The 19,979-nt window shown below is 37.9% G+C and overlaps 1 protein-coding gene across 1 annotated transcript in view; it reads right to left on the bottom strand.

Annotated features, from left to right (window-relative positions):
- Window positions 1–2,047: 2,047 nt before the first annotated feature.
- LOC128025622 (BMP/retinoic acid-inducible neural-specific protein 3-like) overlaps window positions 2,048–19,979 on the bottom strand; it is a 35,150-nt gene continuing 17,218 nt past the window's right edge. The window contains exons 5-8 of the mRNA XM_052612120.1: window positions 12,834–12,939; window positions 12,367–12,603; window positions 4,905–5,127; window positions 2,048–3,227 (exon numbers count right to left, since the gene is read on the bottom strand). Of these exons, the coding sequence (XP_052468080.1) occupies window positions 2,111–3,227; window positions 4,905–5,127; window positions 12,367–12,603; window positions 12,834–12,939 (1,683 nt within the window). The 3' untranslated portion in view covers window positions 2,048–2,110. The remainder of the gene's footprint in view (window positions 3,228–4,904; window positions 5,128–12,366; window positions 12,604–12,833; window positions 12,940–19,979) is intronic.

Below are 19,979 nucleotides of genomic sequence, written 5' to 3'. Positions count from 1 at the left end.
CAACTGTTTAATTGCCAACCTTCTTTAAATTATCTTCTTTTGTGTTTAGCAGGAGAAAGGAAACCATACAGGTTTGGAACAACTTGAGGGAGAGAAAATGATGACAGAATTTTCAATTTTGGGTGAACTGCCCCTTTAAAGTTTAAATGTGTACAATAACAATGTACCCATTTTGCTTATTTCCTCTTAACACTTAATTACTAATTACTAAGTGTTAAAACAGGCAATTCCGCTAAAAGCTCACCTTGTCTCACTGTCACATCCACCTCACTGTCACTGCTTTCACCTGGCCATGATGAGGGGCCTGCTGCTGCAGGGTCTGAAACTGAAATATATGGCTTCAAATGGTTGCTAAAATATCCTTTATTGTCATAATACCCTTTTTAAAGTGTAGGCTAAGTACAAGTTAATTGCTGATTATTTGTCTGTTTAAAATAAATGCAGACTATATAATCACAGGGTACACTAACCACCAAACTAGACATTCAGTCTTTACGTTTTAAAATAAGTAATTTTAGATCATTAAGATGTGCATTAAACTGATAACAATCCTGAGCGTGCGCGAGCTAATTTGATCTGTGTTTTCGCGGGTGTTAGATTTTGACAATGGAGGGAAATATAGTGTTTTCATGTAAACTTCGGACTCTGGGGAGAACTCCTCCAAGAGTAGATATTTATGTTAAAACAATGTCAGTGCTCGATTATGCATTTGGAGCTCACCTTTCTTTTAAAAAAACCTGAGTGAGCAACTGCTTTGCCTTTCTCTCTTTAATCTTCGTTTCTTTTCGTTTTTGAGCCCCTGATTTTCCTTTCTTAAGGAAAGACATGACTCTTCCCCTGTCTTCCTAGTTCGCTAACTCCAGCTCCTGTCTTATTTTACTGTCTATGCTCCTGTCTCATTAACTGATTCACCGCTGGTCCGCAGCTGAAGCACCTGAACTGCGGGTCGTACCATTTACAATGATTCGAGAGGGGTGGTGGGACCCTGCACAGAATGAAAATGACTTTGTTATACCAAACCAGTGCCTAACTACAAGTTTAGTTTTGCACAGGAACTTTTGTATTTGTACATAAATGCTATACAAATGTTAGTGCATGTATATGTATGTATAGAAAACTGACTTTTAAGGCCCCCCCCTGCCTCGGGCCCTGGGTACTCGGTACCCTTTACCCCCCCAGTCCGATGCCCCTGTATACACCATTCAAAAGTTTGGAGTCACCAAGGTTTATTTGACCAAAAATACAGTAAAATGGTAATATTGTGAAACATTATTGCAATATAAAACAACTGTTTTCTATTTGAACATATTTTAAAGTAAAATTAACTCCTTGTGCTTGCAAAGCTGAATTTTCAGCATCATTACTACAGTCTTTAGTGTCATATGATCCTTAGGAAATCATACTAATATGCCAATTTGAAACTTTTGGTGAAAACAGTTGGTTCTTATTTATTTATTTATTTGATGGACCAAAAGATTTAAAAAAAACAACAACAACAATAACAACATTTATTTGAAATATAAATCTTTTGTAACATTATAAATTACTTTACAGTCACTTTTGATCAATTTAATGCATCTTTGCTGAATAAAAGTAATCTCACCAACCCCACTTTTTAATGGAAGTGTATAATATATGCTTGTACATTATTTATTTATGTATGTATGTATGTATGTATAACTTTTATATTGGGGTAAAATATGACCGTGACATGTTCTTGAGGAGTTACATTGGGTTCACTTTTCTAAATAATGTGAATGGAAAGTTTTCTACTTTTATTAAATAAATAAAGTCTTAAAATGTTCCATTGCACAGTTGAGATCCAGCCAACTGCAATTGAGTGTGCTACAAAAACATAACAAAAAGTTTGGTTTCTTAAACTAGGTCTTTTTGCCTATTTTAATTAATTCAAACATGGCAGAATTGATAAAATTGTGCAAAATTTTGTTTCATCTGAACTACCATTTGAACCAAAGACATCAAACATTGAAGAGTAATGACTTCATATCAAACAGCACAAAACAGTGCCCCTCCCCCTGCCCCTCCCCCATAAAGGAATTTTCAGCGAAAAAAGCAAGACATCAATGGCAAAAATAAATTGGTTTGCTTTCTAACTACAAAGTTTTGCAGCTTCGTACTCTTTGTAGAACGGCTGTTTGGCACTAAAAATCTGCAGTGTGGTGAGTATTCTCTGTACCTCGGAGCTGGACAGTTTGAGCCTATGTCGAAGTAGGCAGGAGAACAGATCTAATGGCAGTGGTCCAGGAGGCGACAGTCTATTGACCCGATATCGGATCTCCATTAGCTGCAGCAGAGCAGAGTCTTGAGATCCCTGAGTGTACGGATAGTCCAACTGCAGGATCAGATCCTGGATAGCCTCGGGATCGAAGTGCATGCTGTAACCATACAGCTGCATGCTGTTGATCTTCATATATCCAAAGTTCTGAGAGGCATCCGTAGCCTCCAGAGGCTCGAAGTAGACCGTATCGTTTCCCTGTGAGGACTCGGTCTGAATGCGGCTCCTCAGGTAGAAGTGAACAGTCTCAAAAAAGCTCTTCCACCGGTTTCCCAAAGTCAAGGTCCAGTTGAAGCAATCCAAAGGAATGTCCAGCTTGGTTTTTTCCCAGTCCGGGTAGCTATTTTGATTAATGGGCATGGTCCAGCTTTCTGAATGGCTACCGCCAAAAGGATTGACATAGACGGACAGCACAGGCTCCAGGGTGGAGTTCTTGGTCATGCAGATCTGCAGCGAGATGCCCAGGAGCATATGGATGCGATTGGATTTGAACTTGTTGCTCTTTAGAGTAAGCAGCATCCTCTTTCTCCAAGATGGGTCAAACCAAATGTTGAGGCGAACGTCGTTGCTGACGAAGATTGCGTTTGCAGTGATGCGGCTGTCTCGGTGTTGCAGTAGGTAGCGTAGCTCCAGGTCTTGTAGGTCGGTCTCAAAGCCCAGGTAGTGGTCTGTAGGGTTGGGTACAGCGTATTTACAAATTCCATGACTGAGAACGTAACCTGGGTTGCAGCTGGAGCAGCGGGTGAGGTTGTCCACCGAGCAGGAAGAGCAACGGTGGCCGTCACCCACCTCGCACGGGATGACACCCTGGCACGAGGGGCTTCCGTACGGACATGCACAAGTCTGTAATTCCTCTGTGTAAAACCCAAGTTGGTTATTCTCACTGCAGTACAGGATGGACAAAGTGAACTGTAGCCAGTAGCTCAATGGCCTGTGAAAACAACAAAAAGAGTGAGGAAACAAGGCTAAGCAAGATTTTATAGCTTGTAATGTATGCAAATAATTGCTGCTTTCGTACGGCAGTGATTTGCAACAACCAGTGTCTGTCAATAAACAGCTTTGTTTAAGCAACAGAACTAATTGGTTTTTAACCTTGAGCTCTGCTAATATCTGCCTTTGAAAGCACTGTTAGGGCAAAAGTAATCCATTAGTGCAACAGTAGCCTCAGAGGCTGTAGTGGGTGGTTAAACAATAGATTACTCATTAGTCTTTTTCACCCGCTTGGAGATCGGGCTTGACTAAACAATAGCGCTTTTCAGTAGTGTAATAATCATTCAAAGTGATTTCACAATCCCAGAGGAAAACTGTATTGCTCAGAGGTTACCCTTTCAAAGCTCAAAAGACTTTAGAGATTTTAATTTTGTTTAATTTACATGTCATGAATTGATTAAATAAAACTTTCTGATGCCAAGTACCCCTAATATGAAGGACTATCTTTTCTAAAATGTAAAGACATATATATATATATTTATAATAAAAAGACAAATGTTGTTTGCAAAATGAAATAACTGGCTATTTTTGTGTCATTTTCATGAAGCCGAAATAGATTATTAAAATATCTGGAAAATACTATCTGTGTTTTATGAAATTGAAGAGATATTTTCAATTAAAATGTATTTACATAATGTGTTTCACAGTACATATCATTCCAAAGCAGTTTAAGGCCTGGGACACACTAGATTTGAAAGCCATTGGAGACCACAGACAAGACAGTTTCAACTTATTTTTAGCATTTTAGTCCTCTGAATGCGCAAACTGGATGATTCCACCAGATAGTGAGACCACACAATTGTTGATTGTAGGAACAATTTTTCAGTGACTAGAGAAGAAAAACACATGAAGGACAGTCAACCTTGTCAGCTAGCTTTCCTGATGAGCGTTCTGGTGTACAGTGAAAAACAAAATAGAAAAATAATAATGATAATATAGTTCTTTCTCAGTACTCCACTTCCATGGCATGTTTGTGCCTGCTAAGTTTCAAGAAGCATCTGGTAGGTGACGTTTGCTCACTCTCATTGGCTATCAATGTATCACGTCAGAGGCAGCCCCATTAACAGTCGTAAATATCTAATGTTTGATATTTACGAATTGAGTTTGGGGATGCTCCATCGTGATTGGGAGCAGTTAAATGATCCTATTGAAACCACACAATAGAGGGTTTTTGACAAAAAAATAGTTTGGGATAAGCCTCAAATCAGGCCATGTTCACTGAAAGATAAGACAGAAATAAAAATAAGCTAATTTGGTAAACTAAATTTTTCAAAATATCAACTGTGTTCCACAGAAGGAATAAAATCATTGGAATTAATTCTGTTATCATTCGTCATTTACTGTCCTTTCAATTCCATCGCTATCTACAAGAGACAACTGAGATATTAACTGAATCTTGTGACATTTCTTTACTGTGAGACTGCATGGAAAATCACACAATTTCAACTCAAATCCTGTAAACCTCAAACTTTTGCTGTTTAATGATGCACAAACATTCAGAATTCCTTATAGACTTAAACTTTGCAGCCTTTCATGTATCTTAATTTGCATAGCTTGCATAATTAAATAAAAATATTCAGATTCACAGGTTTAATGTGTGCCTATAAATATGATTTACCTCTCCCTTAGAGACACTATTTTGGGCTGTGTGCGGCATCTCTTGCTGAGGCTGAAGAGCTTGTTAGCAGTTTGTCGGGTCTTGGAGAGCAGGAGGCTAACGCGACTCTCTAGCTGCCTGTAGCGTTGCTGTAGAGTGCTGTCTGTCCTCCACAACTGCTGGATTCTTGAAGAATTTAGAGCGCTCTGTGTTGGTAATTTACCCAAGAAGTTCTGGAACTCATCTGATGAAAAAGTAGATCTGAATGAACACAATGTTTTTCTGATTTTCAAAAACTAGGAGCTAACCTCTTAGCATTAACATACATCCACCATATTTGGTTTCAAATTAGTTGAATGCTAACTGTTCATGTTAAATAAATATATAAAAAAGTAATACTTTTTTTGTATGTCCTATATAACAGGGTCTGGACAGGGTGTGAGACTTGCACACAATTGTCAACGTTATTATTGTCAAAATATGACACACATCTTAACCATACCATATTGGTGAAATGACATAAAATATAATATAATATAATATAATATAATATAATATAATATAATATAATATAATAATCTTTTTAGCCATTTTTTTATTGTATAGTGGTAATCTGCAAACCTGAAAAAAAAAAAAAAAAAGAATGTGAGTGATGGGGTGCTGCGCCAGATGACCTGGCCTCCACAGTCACCGGACCTGAACCCAATCGAGATGGTTTAGGGGTGAGCTCATGGGCGTAGGTTTAGGGGGGGACGCTAGGTACTAGTCCCTATCAATATTTTGAGATGACAAATTTGTCCCCACCAATATTTGGCAAGCTCCTTTGAACTGCTTTTTGAATCTTTGCACTGCTATTTGGATCGATTCTAACGGCCAGGACGACGACAGTACAAGAAACGCCGTAATTTGATTGGCGGCAGGGTTTCTGACAGGCTACACGCGCGGGCCGGGACTACATTTTTGCTTGCACTAGGAGCGAGCGGGTGGTTTGTGTGCGCGCGCATGTTCACGACGCCGACGGTAAGTTACAAGGGCTTTCTCCCTGCCACATACAAAGGCCAGCCGCCAGAGTAAAAACATTTTAATATTCCGTTTTTTTTTTTTTTTGCCCCTTTTTGTACTTTGTAGATGCCACCCAAGAATAAGAAAGGGGACATAAGAGGCTTTTTCATAAAGCAGAGTCAAGAGTGTAAGTAGGCAGAATAACTAGCTAGCCACAAAAAAAAAAACTAGCAGTAGTGACTGACCAGGCTTTCAAATGCATATTCTGTGGAAAATAGTATTAACTGGTGATAGTGTTACCCAGGATGATAGAATGCTACGTTAGCAAGTAACTGAATGTCAATTAGCCTGTAAGTTACCTTGACTTAGAATCTTGCAGTCAACAAACGTGAGTGTACTGGAGGGTAAATAGTGTTTATAATAGAAAAAGATTATTATATTTATTTATTTAGATTTGTTTCCTTGTGGCAGAATGTTTTTTGTTAGTGTAAATACTAATGTACATAGTAATTTATCTTAATAAAGCGTTTGGTTTGGTCAAAGCTGAGACCAAACCTACACCCATGGGTGAGCTGGACCGCACACAGAAGGCAAAAGGGCCAACAAGTACCAAGCATCTCTCGGGGAACTCCTTCAAGACTGTTGGAAGACCATTTCAGGTGACTACCTCTTGAAGCTCATCAAGAGAATGCCAAGAGTGTGCAAGCATTAATCAAAGCAAAAGGTGGCTACTTTGAAGCTTGCGTCTGAAACATGGCAGGGAGCTAGAGGACGCAGTGTCTTGTTCCCTCCTTAGGGAACCATGGCTACATTCACAACCTGAGACGTTCCCTTTCAAAGGAACTTTGAACTGCATCCTATAGGGGGCGCTATGGGAAACAGTGTACCCACACTGCCATGCTGAGGGGAGTGCAGGCCAGAATCATGGCAAACACTAAGTACCAACTCTACCATTTCCATGGGAGTTGCCCCTGGGATGTTTAGATGGCTGTCCATGACATTATCCCTTACAGCCAAAGGCCTAAGCTACATACCCAGTTATTTGTTAGGCCCTCGGCCCAGGGTAGAGCTAAAGGCTTGGAATCAGGAAGGATTTCAGGAAGGGATACGGCTAAGAACCCAGTATTTATATAAGGTCTTGCCTGTCACACAGGGGCTACCGCTTGCTTCCACATAGGCTTGCTGAAGGAGTCGTCTCAACAGATCCCTAGTAGCAACAACCTGTTTAGATAGGTATCCAAATACATAAATGGAGTGGTGCCCAAGATGAACGGGTCTTTTATCAACTCAAGAAAGGCATGAAGCAACCGCGCGAAGCCCTCACTATATAGGATTTTAGAAAGAATGCAGAGCACTGGTGTGCAAACTTACCACAGTGTGGATTTCAGAAAGTGTGCAAAGACTTCACGTGCACACTTACCATAACATGGATTTACAAATAATGTTCTAAGGAGGGGCTCTCATGTCACTCTGATCGAGCAGCTCATAGATGGAATCATGCATCTCAAACAATATGTTTGAGAGTCATCAACTCAATCTGTGGAAATAATGCTGGAGCACTCTGGGGAAAAAAACTGAGAACTCAGTCTCATATGAGAGGAGAACTCCGGATCCAGAGTAGCACACTCATAGGCAAACCCTTCCTGGAAAAGGGGAGTGCTGCTAAACTACCACGAGAATCGCCCAGATAGCCCCTCACGATGAGGGAAGCGATGCTTGAAGTGTTTAACAAATACACGCTGGCTGAATGGAGCCCAAGGAACCAAGGTCTAACCATCTCGAAAAGGGAACGAAGCTGAGTGCGTAACCCTTACCGTACAGAATTTCAGAAAAGTGTGCAGAGTCTGCAAGTGTGCACTTACCACTTACGTAGATTTTAGAAAGTGCACAGAGCTTAGCGTGTGTACTTACAGGTTCCTAAGCTTCGCAGAGGCGCTGAACCGCAAGGGAGAGGCAAGCTAAAATTTTGCAAACCTCTGGCGAGGGGAGCATCACCTGAGGCAGTACATACAGGGAAACTTCCGTAACTACTACCTTCACTTCCCACTGGATTCAACACAACTAAGCAGCCAGGAGGCCCCTCAGGGTGACCTGGCTGGACATCCATGAAATTCTCTGCAGTGCTGTGCCAGGTCTGATGATCAGTGAGGCTCCCACAAAATTCTGTGGTCTCGGCCATCAGTAAGGTGGTTGCTATGAACATAGACCAGCCAAAAACTTCATAGGTCCAGCATAGGGGACTGTTATGTGAGAATTTTCCTACCTAACCCAGGTGGAGAGCTGGTGGTTACAGGGGAATTAGGGGGAAGGATAAAAGCAGAAATGAAAAACACCCAAAGGGAATGAGTAGCTACCTAGGTATCGCTCTGATTTGGACGAGAATGCTGCCCCATCTGAATCACATCCCTCAGGTCCTTCGTATCTCCTCGTGACACACAATTCCTCTTTCCCTTGCCCGTAGGTGGGGGAGGAGAGCGAGCCATGACCCTAGCCTTCTGCACCTGTCTTTGATCCTCAGATCGAGACAGTCCAGGACACCTATGTTGTTCGTGCTCAGACATGGACCTTCGTGGAATGAAGGATTAGAAGGCAGTTGATCATGCCCTTGTCTCCATGAACTTCTCGACCACCATCTCGACAGAGGTACTGAAACGTTTGGAAGGCAAGACCAGAGCTTCGAGAAGAAAGCCCCTTTCTTTCCTCACGATGTCTTCCAGGTTCACCCACAGATGTCTGTGGTGAGGGCGCAGCTCGGCTACCTGGTCAGCTGAATGGCCTTCGCCCTTTATCCATGTCCTTCAGCAGATCAGCTTGATAAGCCTGAAGCACTGCCATCGTGTGCAACGAAGCCACAGCCTGACCTGCTGCTGCGTATGCTCTGCCATGTAAGCGGGATGTATCCTGTAGTGGCTTAGATGGCAAAGAGGGACGTTTAAGAGAGGATGTTTTCCCCATAGAGAGATAGCTAGCCAGCGTCTCTTCTACAGTGTGCATCCTCTCATAGCCGTTTTCATGCATCGTCTCGATATTAACATAACTCGTATGCTGAAACCGATGGATGTGAGAAGAATTCTTTTTTGACTTCTGCATTCTTTTTCGACTTCTGCATGTAAATCAGGCAAGAATGGAAGGTTCACCTGGGCTGGAGGACTATGGTCAGACAAATAAAGCTCGTCAAGCTTACCTTGCGGCGTCACTTTGCTGGCACGGTTCCATGGCAAGTCCAACTTTGCAGTGGAGCGATCCATATCCTCTAACAGCTCCGCATACACAGGGCAGGAGGATTGAGAAAGCTCAGCCTCAGCTTCTTCACCACCCTCAGACTTATCCTGCTCTTCCTGGGCAGAACCCAGCAGAGAACTATCTTCAGTATCAGAAAGTGTTAATGACAACACATCTTCCTCCTGAAGTTCACTCTTGTCTGCCGCTGAAGAGCGCGAAAGGGAAAGTCCCTCACTTAACTCCTCAGCGAGATCCACCTGCGATTCCCATGAGCTCACTCTCCTCCGTGCCTCAGCAGTGGCGGGTCCTGAACCGCGGGAAACAGATGGCTGTCCCTCTTTCCTCGAAAAGAAAGACAGACGAGAGCTGAGCTTTTTCATCAAAAACGCTCGCAATGCACGCAGATCGCCCCCTCAAGGACATCACGTGCGTGCTCTTCGCCCAAACAAGAGACGCAAAGACTGTGTGTGTCATCAGGTGTTAAATAACGCTGACATGGATGTACACACTATCTTAACGCCTTGCTAGTGGATAACATGATAAACAGAGACAGATCGCTCTTACCGTGGTCGTTTTCAGATGCACGCTTCAATCAAAACAGTCAATGAAAAGAAGAAGAGAATGACGTATTCTCCGGTAGGGATGGGTAATGTGAAGGTTTTAATGGTATTACTTCTCTTACCGATACTGCTTAACGATCCGGTACTTTAACGGTATTCTTATCAGTACTTTGTGTTGTGTTACTTTGTGTTGTGTTAGGCAGTCGAAAATTTTGCATTTCTCTGTCTGCACATAATGCACTTTTGAAAGATGCTTTGACAGATTGCTTGTGTTTCCGCCCTTACATGCAAAAATGTTGTTGCACTTATGACAACCAGCGTTGTCTGCATCAACTCTAGTGAAGTATAACCACACTTTGGAACATTTTGCTCTCTCCGCCATAGTCACTCTTTGTATTAAGCGAGAGTTTTTGTACTGTAAGGGGCCGCTTTCTGATTTTTTTTCCCCCAAAGCCTTCAGGCACTTGCACTCTTGAGGAGACTGCCGTTGCTAAGCAACCTTGACCTGCTCTCTCCATGAAGACGCGAAAATTTCAGCAATGGATAAATGGATTTGCAGCAATAAAAACTGCTTGCAGTAGCTCTGCTACTAAATTAATTAAAAAATCCACATACAGCTATCAGCTGTTCCTTCATCTTGGCTAAGCTTTCAACGTTGTTACGGAATTGGTGAGGAAGTTACATGACCTGCGGTGCGCTTGCGGCATTCTGAAAACTTGAGATGTTTTTAACTCAATGCGGTGTGGACGCGCCTGGAAAAACGTGTTTAACTGTACGCGTTGCGACCGCGTCGCTTCCATTATGAGCGCGCATACCACGCGCCTACATTTGAAATAACAAACTTGAGTGCGCAAAAGACGCGATATGTGAACGGCCCCTTATGCGTGTGTGTGCGCCGCGCTCGTTCTTGTGTGTGTGTGTGTGACTGACAGACAGCCTCCGCGGCGCGCAAGAGAGCTCTCGCAGATTTCACAGACATCTTAATATGATCGCACATTAGAAATGTTTGGTAGGATAAAATGTGCACGATAACATTAAGCAAATCTCTTCGCCATCGTCACTCTTTATTATTAAGCGGGAGTTTTAATACTGTTATGTCTGTGTGTGCGCTGCGCTCGTTGTGGTGTGTGTGTGTGAAGCAGGCTGTCTGTCAGTCACACACACACACCACAACGAGCGCAGCGCGCATGAGAGATCTCGCATATCTCACAGACAAACGTCTTAATATGATCACACATTAGAAAGGTTTGGTGAGATAAAATGTGCACGATAACATTGTTAAGCAAAAATACATAGTACATTAATTTTTTCCCCTCCAGTACCAAAAGCAGAACCGATACCGTCAGATCTTACTGATACTACGGTCTTTCATAATTTAGCCTCGGGGCCATTTTAATACCAGGTTTCGGTACCCATCCCTATTCTCCGGGCACTTATTTATAGTCGTGCTAGTAGTGACATCAGAGGCTGTCGCCGGCCAACCCATTGGTGTTTTTTTCAATGTATGTTTCAGACAAGGGTCACGACGAGATGTTCCCCATAGCGCCCCCTAGAAGACACAGTTTGAAGTTCCCTTGAATGGGAACTTAATAAAAAATATACCACATCCAGCTATGCTGACCACATCTCATTAACAGCAGTCCTGTACATATTTTTGGTCTATTTTCCATTCTAAATAAACATGTATGAAACATGTATGAAAATAGAATTATTATTTATTTATTTATTTTCAAAAATACATATATATTTTGAACTTGTAAATAAAACAGATTACTCGAGTATGTTTTTACAAGAAAAATCGATTTCAGTTTTTTACTTCAGAATTTTATATTTTATTAACTGTTTTGCTTGCTCTTTATTTGTAATTGTTTGTGAAGTTACTAACAATATCTATTTTTGTAATGTAGGTCGATTGTACATTGTAATAAATTATGTATTTCCTAGTGAACTAAAAAGTTTACATAACACATTTATAATTGGCAAATAATTTATATAAATATTTAGATTTATAAATGATTCGACTTGAATCAAATCAATATTTATTTATTTTCACGAGAAGCCATCAGTGCTATTTTGATTAATATTTTAAATGAGCTTTAGTTTTTATATTTAGTTTTTATTTAAATTTCAGTAAAAAAAATATTTTTTTGTGCTCTTGTAATTTTTTTTAACAAATATTTCTGTAAGCTTTTAAAAATTTTTTTTTGTAATATAAATAATTAAATTAAATTAAATTAAATTAAATTAAATTAAATTAAATTAAATTAAATTAAATTAATGCATTTAGCAGATGCTTTTATCCAAAACGACTTACAGTGCATTCAGGCTTGTAATTAATTTGCAGTCACTTACATTTACTTTATTTTAGCCAGTTTGTAACATTTGCAATCTCCATTATATATACATTACAAATATATATACATTTGTAATTAATTTTATTATTGCAATATTAGGATTTTAAAAATGAAAATTGTTAGCTTTACTTAACAATAACAACACTGGTAGATGTGTAACGAGCAGAAAAATGTACAGTCAGCTAGTTAGTATTGCAAAATAAACCCCTTACATAATAGAATAATTGGTCAGTCAGGATGTGTTTAGTAAAGTTGGTTGCTGGTTAAACTATTTAAGCAAGCTGACAGCCTAATGGGGATGGAAATCTCCCGCAAGAAAGACAGAAACACAAGAAGTTTTGGCACCTGACTCTTGAAATTCCTGGTTCTCCTGCTTCCAGGCCTCCCTCATGCGCTCCAGGTAGTTTTCCTGGGAATGGATATCAGACTCAGGGCAGTTACACTTGGGAAACTCCTTACTGCATTGGCACCAGCAGTCATTGTCTTTGCACACAAATCGGCCTTCAGCATTGCAGCCTATGTAGCCTAAGGCAGCCTGAACAAAGTTGCTCCTTAAATAACTAGGCAGAATAGCCTGAAGTCCTGTAGAAATACAGAAGTGTGAGATAGTTCTCCAGTACAGCAAGCACAGTCAACTATCAACATTCAAGATTTGTATATAATTAGCACTTTAGCAGGCTAATTATAGACAACGGCAGCATCGAGGCTTTGATCAGCTACCATGGCTCATTACACAAACACATCCTCTGGAAAACACTTTAGAATTACTGTAGTGTCGGAAGTAGTAAGTGTGGGATTGTCTATCTCTCTACCTTGCAACTGAACTTTGTTCTCCTGGCTGTGAACCAGAACAGAGCTGACAGAGTCGAGGTTGTCATAGTTACTGCAGCCCAAAGGACCAGTCCTGGTCTCTGTTACCTGGAGAGAGAGACAACAGCAATTACGTCTTTGTCTAATAAATTAATTAAAGTCACTGGTAAATCTCAAACACACCTGACCACTGGGTAAATCATTGTCAATGTAGCCATAAACCAGGGATGTCAAACTCAATTCCTGGAGGGTCGAAGCCCTCCGATCCTCCGGGAATTGAGTTTAACACTGGGATCCTATACACTCAGATTCAGGGATTTTCACTCAGAAATTGCTAGTAAATTTCACAAACAAACCAACAAATACTAAATAACAAACTGACTTAAAGATGAAATTCTGAATAAGAAAATTGAAAAACTTGTTATATTATGCATTTTGTCATTTAATTTAATGTCATATCACATATGACATAATTGCAACATTTCTGTTTTAAATGCTTTCTATTCATTAAAGAATCCTGGAAGAAGTGTATGGTTTATATATATATATATATATATATATATATATATATATATATATATATATATATATATATATAATGCAGTTTCTTTTTAACTTTATAACTATAAAAAAATAAAAGTTTATTATTAAAAATAGAAGTCTTTACTATACGACCTCAAACGTTTCAATGGTAGTGTACATTGTTAAAAAAGATGCATATTCTTTTTAGCTTTTAATTCATCAAATCCTGAAAACATTATAAAAAAAAAAAAAAAAAAAAATGATTTCTGAAGGTTCATGTGACACTGAAGTAATGATTACAGGATATTTATTTATTTATTTATTTATTTACTTACTTGCTTTTTCAGCACTGGAATTACAATTTTTACCAAAATTCCTTATTTCCCTCATATTTTTTTTCCCCGTAATAGTCTTGCTGCACTCATTCACCTTTTAAAATATTATCTAAATTACTTTATTTTAAAAAGTTTTGCCCGCTCCCAAAAAAAAACAACAACAACGAAAAAAGTCAGCACTTTTTTACCTTTGCAACTGCAACAACAACTATGTAGGCCTACTTCTGTTTGTGTAATGATGCAAGAGTTGGTTGTATCTGGTCCTAATTCATCATGAAACTAATTAGGTTAACACCACTGTATTTAATTAACATTTTATTATCTTTGCATCTTTGTGCAGCCCAGCGAGCACTGTTCATATCTGTATTCTGCTGTGGCATAACATTATGGATTTTATCCAGCAAAATAATTCAAAAGCTGAGGTAGTTTATCATTTATGAAAAAAAAAAAAGCTATAAAAAGTATTCAGATGGCATGAAGTCAAGGGCAAGAATCAGCAGATTGTGAGAGAGACAAAGAGAGAAAAATCACAACTTCATTACACCCGCAGCAGGCTCTTACGCTTCTGGTAATGCTGCTGGAGGGCAATTCATTAAATCCTAAAACATCTCTCTGAGGTACGAGCCAGCTCATTGTCCCTGCAAAGGCCAAAAACACAATAGGCCTGTTGTTGCACTCTGCATCTAATTGCACATCAAAGAAAACACTGAGAAATACAGTATTGTATTCAGGACCTAGTAAAAGATAGAAACAGAAGATTTGTTGTTAATTGTCAATATGGAGGAGATATTGTTGAATATGCATTATTAATTTATAAACAATTCATTAGTATACATTTTGAAGGGATTTTAACAACATGATATTTTACAAACTGATGTGCCAAAGGTAAAAAGGTCATAAAAATAAAATTATCTGATATTTCTGAGACTTATTGACTTTGACCAGTACAGTCATGATATAATTTTGCCAGGCCCAAAATGTTTTTTATTGGGCTCATGAAGTATTCTATTTTGTTGAGATCATGAATTCGTGGGTTTTTGTTAAATTAAAATTAAAAGAACGAAAGACTTAAACTTTGTTTGTGCACCTTACTTCATTCTGTGTGCGTTGAATTTATTTAATACACGAGTTTCACAATTTGAATTGCATTACTGAAATAAATTAACTTTTCCACAACATTCTAGTTTATTGAGATGCACCTGTAGAGGTAACCACTGCATTTAAATCATGATCAAAGCAAAGATGCTGCATACATGCAACATAAGCAGTTTTTAATCTAAATCACTTTATTTAGTTTCACAATTTGAAGAAAAACAGAATAGTTTAACTTCAATTTTGTAAAATTATGCATAAAAATATCTGTATGAAACAGAAACAGCAGATGAGCTGAATGAGACGCATATTCACTGTCTGCCAGCAGGTGGCGCTTAAAGCATTTCCTTGGTTTCCACTGTAAACAAAGCAGCGCTGCACTTATGAACTTTAATATGCATTATACTGAGGCAAGAGGAAAAGAAAAAAATACCTTGAAAGGACAGTAAGTTCCCCTCAGACATACATTCATATAAACTCCTACCCCTAATTGAATTGTGATTTATTTAGCATCTCAAACGATTTTAATCGTCACATTTTAATGCGCACTTTCGCCGCATAAATTGCCGATTTCAGGAAGCAAAATATGCGGAGGTAGCATGATTTCATAATAATAATAATTTTCGTTGCAAAAAAGTCACATATATCTTAGCAGAAAGTTGAAAAATGTTGCATTTACTTCACACAAGTAAATTGCCATTATTTTCCAATGGGAACCTTATGAAGTGACGTAATTGCGCGACGTGAACATCATCTGTGAAACCCGCGGTGAAACCAGGGTGAAGGACACAAATCATTCTCATCTGCCAACAAAAATAAGCGCAAAAGACCGCGCGAAGCAGTTACCCGGTGTGTTACATGACAGTGGGGGCAAATTATTTTGAGAGAGGGATGAGGATGAGGATGGCGAATGATAGACCAGTGTTAAAGGCTACGCAGTAAGTTTTCATTTTCACAGTGGACTGTTGTAGTTTCATTCAGAAGTTGATGCACCTCTACAGTTGTAAGATTGTACTTTTTTGTTACAGAATAGTACCAAAACCTTACAGTTGTAAGTATATTAGTAGTATGTAAAATAATTTATGTAGCAGTAAGAGATTGCACTTTGCAATTCCTGTAAAACAGCATTTGTATATTTGTGTTTATTTGTATTCATTTTTACAGAAGTTGTTGAATATTCCTTTTGTAAAGCTAGATAACTTGTTTGACTCAATGTTTTTTAAGTTTGAGCCATGTGTTAATTAAGGTCTGAAATAAAACAGAATGAGAACTTAAATATTATGTTATTTAGTATGCTTGCTTATAATAGGAAGTCATAAGAAATGACTCTTTACAGTAAGGTAGTATCCTAGTGAGAACAGGGTTTTTTTTTTTGGGGGGGGGGGGGTCACCTTTTTTTCTCTTTTTCATCAAACCATAGTTTTTGCAAGTTCCCGCAAATTTCATCGCATAAGATTGCAAAAATATCCTGCATATTCCATCACATTTTTTAAGGAAACCTGCCACGCAATCAATGATTTTTGCCCGCAACAAACACAAAAATAATCCACGTTTTTCTGGAGGGACTGCCTTATAGAAAATGTCACTTAAGTCACTGTATGTATAAATTGCTCATTTTAAATTACATTTGTATTTTTATTATTATTTTATTACTATTATTATTAATGTAGCTATTAAAGCATCACATCACTGACCCTTGGAACAATATGAAGGTGACTAAATAATGACTGAATCAAAAAAAATTGTGAACTGTTCCTTTAAAAGCACTGATTGACAACAGATGACAATATTCAGCCAGACACTGGGAAAACAACACCAAAACCATATTTATTTATTTTTTTTCCTGGCGAACTCAGAGTCACTTTAGTAGTGAAAACTGATTTCTTGTATCTAAACGATGGCATCCTGTGGTCAAATTTAATTTAGGTGCCAGAAAGAAGCATCGTGAGTTCATGTGAAGGTTAATGTTCTTTGGCCTTCTCTTTTCTGCTTTACTGAAAAGTAAAAAAAAAAAAAAAAAATTTGAATAATGCGACTGTGATGTTAATGTCTCTCTCCAAACAGGCAGAGTGAGTATTTCATCCCTACTTTTATTGTCAATGTAAAAAATTAAAAGCCAATACAAACAGCAAGAAATCTCCACCTGATAATCAATAATCTATAACATCAAAACCTATTATTGCACAAATGCAAATAATTATTTTTCTAAACACATTTAACACCATTAAATAGTGTAGAGACAGATAATTGTTCAAACCACCGCTGAGGTCAGTTACTGATGCCATCTGCGACTCAACTAAACCCAGCTAAACTAATGAAGCATTGAGATTCAGCAGCAGTGCATCACAATCAAACCTCTAATTTATGCTCTCAAATACTCTTTGAATACAGTCCTCCCTCACCTGCTTCTCCATAAGACTAACACTGAAGAATCACCCCACTAGCTCCATTTAACACCTTGGCTAACCTTATAATACATCTTCCATACATCTGTTTTCTTGCCTCAGAGCCCACTTCATGCTAGATGCAACTAATGAGTTGAATTACTCAATGCAGAAAGGTATCTAAATGGAAGAGCCAGGCTGATCCATCACCGTGATGCATGTTGTGACTAACGCAGACAGGCGTTTTGTCCTCATTAATAACAACTTAGCCTGGGATCCCCTTAGCAAACGGGCTCAGACCCCAAAACGGTTCGCCTGGCTGAGATTGTGAATGACTGAATGTGGCAGGACAGAGTTCGAAAAGGCTTTTTGGGTGTAAAACTGCTGCCTGGGATTAAGTCGCTGCTTTACTGATGACTTTTTGAGAATTCTTCAAAGGAAACCTTGGGTCATTCGTATCTGAAGCACTTGAGTGGTTTAAGTATGGATTTATATTTAAAGGCTGTACTTGGCGCTGATGCTTTGAACAAAGCCTGAGCAAATGAGATCAGTGTGGAGTCTATCATGAACGCCACAGGCGCGAGGTTATGCTGCTGATAACTGTGCATTGAATAATGAACTCACCTCTGAGGCATTAATATTTTATGCAAGAGGAAGGCGTTTGCTCGTATTGCCTGTGGTTATACGCATGAATCTAATGTAAATTCACATAATTTCCGGTTTTCCTGTCTTAAATTACAACGATGTTGATGTGAGACTTGACTTGAACTCCAATTTAGAGACTTTTGCAGGATATGAGTCTTTCAAGAAAGATATTTTCTCTGAATTGTGACACAGTTTCTATTGAATTTAACAATTCCTTATCTCCTTATTATTTTTTCATTAATTACTTTTTATTATCATTATTATTATTATTATTATTAGAATCGATTCACATGCCAAAATGTGGCCTTAAATATGTATTAAATAACAATACTAAACAAACCAAAAATACAAACCTTTATTTTTATTTGTTTAATATTGACAAAATCAAAATTTGAATCCGAGCATGTTGTCATATGCACAACAGTCAGTAAGATCCAGTGTTATTTTACTATCATTATAATATTTTGAATTGTAATTGCAATATTTTTTCTGTAATAATAAAATATGTATAATAAATAAAATAATGAAATAACTATAAAATCATTATAAAATGTTTGTATAAAAATAATCTTCACTTTAATTTTAGTTAAAGTTTTAGTAAATTGTTTTGTGTGTTATCTTCGTTTTTTTATGTTTGTAGCATTTATTAACTTCTATTTATTAGTTTCAGTTTACTTATAGTTATATTACTACTTTAACTTGAGAAATAAATTAACTTAAAAATTACATGAAAATTAGAAATGTTGGCAACTAGCTGAAATAAAGCTGAATATTTTTTTACGGTTTCGGTTAATAACCCTGATTACTATATAAGCCTTTAAGTGGTAGCCCACCCAAAATTGAAAAAAAAAAAAAAAAGGATATTTTGCAGAATTTTTGGAGAATTTCTTTTTATTTTTATTTTTTTCAATGAGAGCCATCAACTGTTTGATTACCAACATTCTTCAAAGTGTCTTCTTTTATGTTTAATAGAAGAAAGAAATTCATACAGGTTTGGAATAACTTGAGGGTGAGTAAATCATGAAGAATTTTAACTTTTGGGTTAACTATCCCTTTAAGAACAACATTACACAGTAAGCTGAGCTGTATTTGTTTGATTCACCATATATATATAAATAAAAGGACCAGCTCATATAAATAATTTGTTTGAGAATGAGTGGACTACATTGGATGCGTTGTGTCTTCGATTCACTTAAAATAACAAATTCATAACAGTCATTTATTCAAGAACCAAACTGTGTTTTTGATTTACCTAAAAGAGTAATTAATTCGGAAAACAGACCATTCTGATTGTAATGTTTATTTCTGATTCACTTTACAAAACCTTTTTTATTATTATTTGTTCAGGAAAGAGACCACAGTGGTATTTTAAATTAAATGGAAATGATACGTAATAAGTTGTTCTTGGTTCCCCACCAATCTTCTGTTGGCCTAACAGTGGAACATGTTAGAAATAGAGAATTATTCATAATGTTAAATGTAGCTGTTGATTCAACGATATACTGGTTTAGCATGAGGGAAAATAAATCCCTGTTAACACCTTTATCCATTCATTTACTATGAGGAAAACAAAGAAAGATTATGAGTGGGCATTCAGGGAAAGAAAAGCCATGTCTGAACATTTTCATTCTTAATAGCTCCCTTGCTGACTTTGATGATGGGTAATGAATAAACTATCCATTTTAAAAGTGCACAGTATTAATACAAAATTATCTATTGATTCAAATAAAACCTCCTACACTTATGTTAAGATTAGAATGACTTCATGAACAAGGACATACTGTGAAATAATGTTGTATTATACCTACATGTACAACACAGAGAAAATCATTACTACAAGACTTGAGTTCTGGCATGGCCTTTTATACGGTGGCCGAGAGAGCTCAATGCGCTGCAATTTAAGAAAACACATGCAAATTGAAAAAACACCAGCAAAAAAAAAAAAAAAAAAAAAAAAACATTTTCATCAATTTGACAACACAAGTGTTGCAAATCATCACAACACATGCATATAATTAAACGCGCTGCAAAATCTCACAACACATGCATATAATGAAACGCACTGCTAATCCATCACAGCAAATGCATATAACGAAACGGGGTGCAAATCCATCACAACACATGCATATAATGAAATGCGCTGCAAAACATCACAACACACGCAAATTAC

The sequence above is a fragment of the Carassius gibelio genome, chromosome A2, assembly GCF_023724105.1.
Source record: "Carassius gibelio isolate Cgi1373 ecotype wild population from Czech Republic chromosome A2, carGib1.2-hapl.c, whole genome shotgun sequence".
Lineage (NCBI taxonomy): Eukaryota > Metazoa > Chordata > Actinopteri > Cypriniformes > Cyprinidae > Carassius > Carassius gibelio.
Note: the sequence above shows the minus strand (reverse complement) of the source record. Positions and strands in the feature narration are given on the sequence as shown.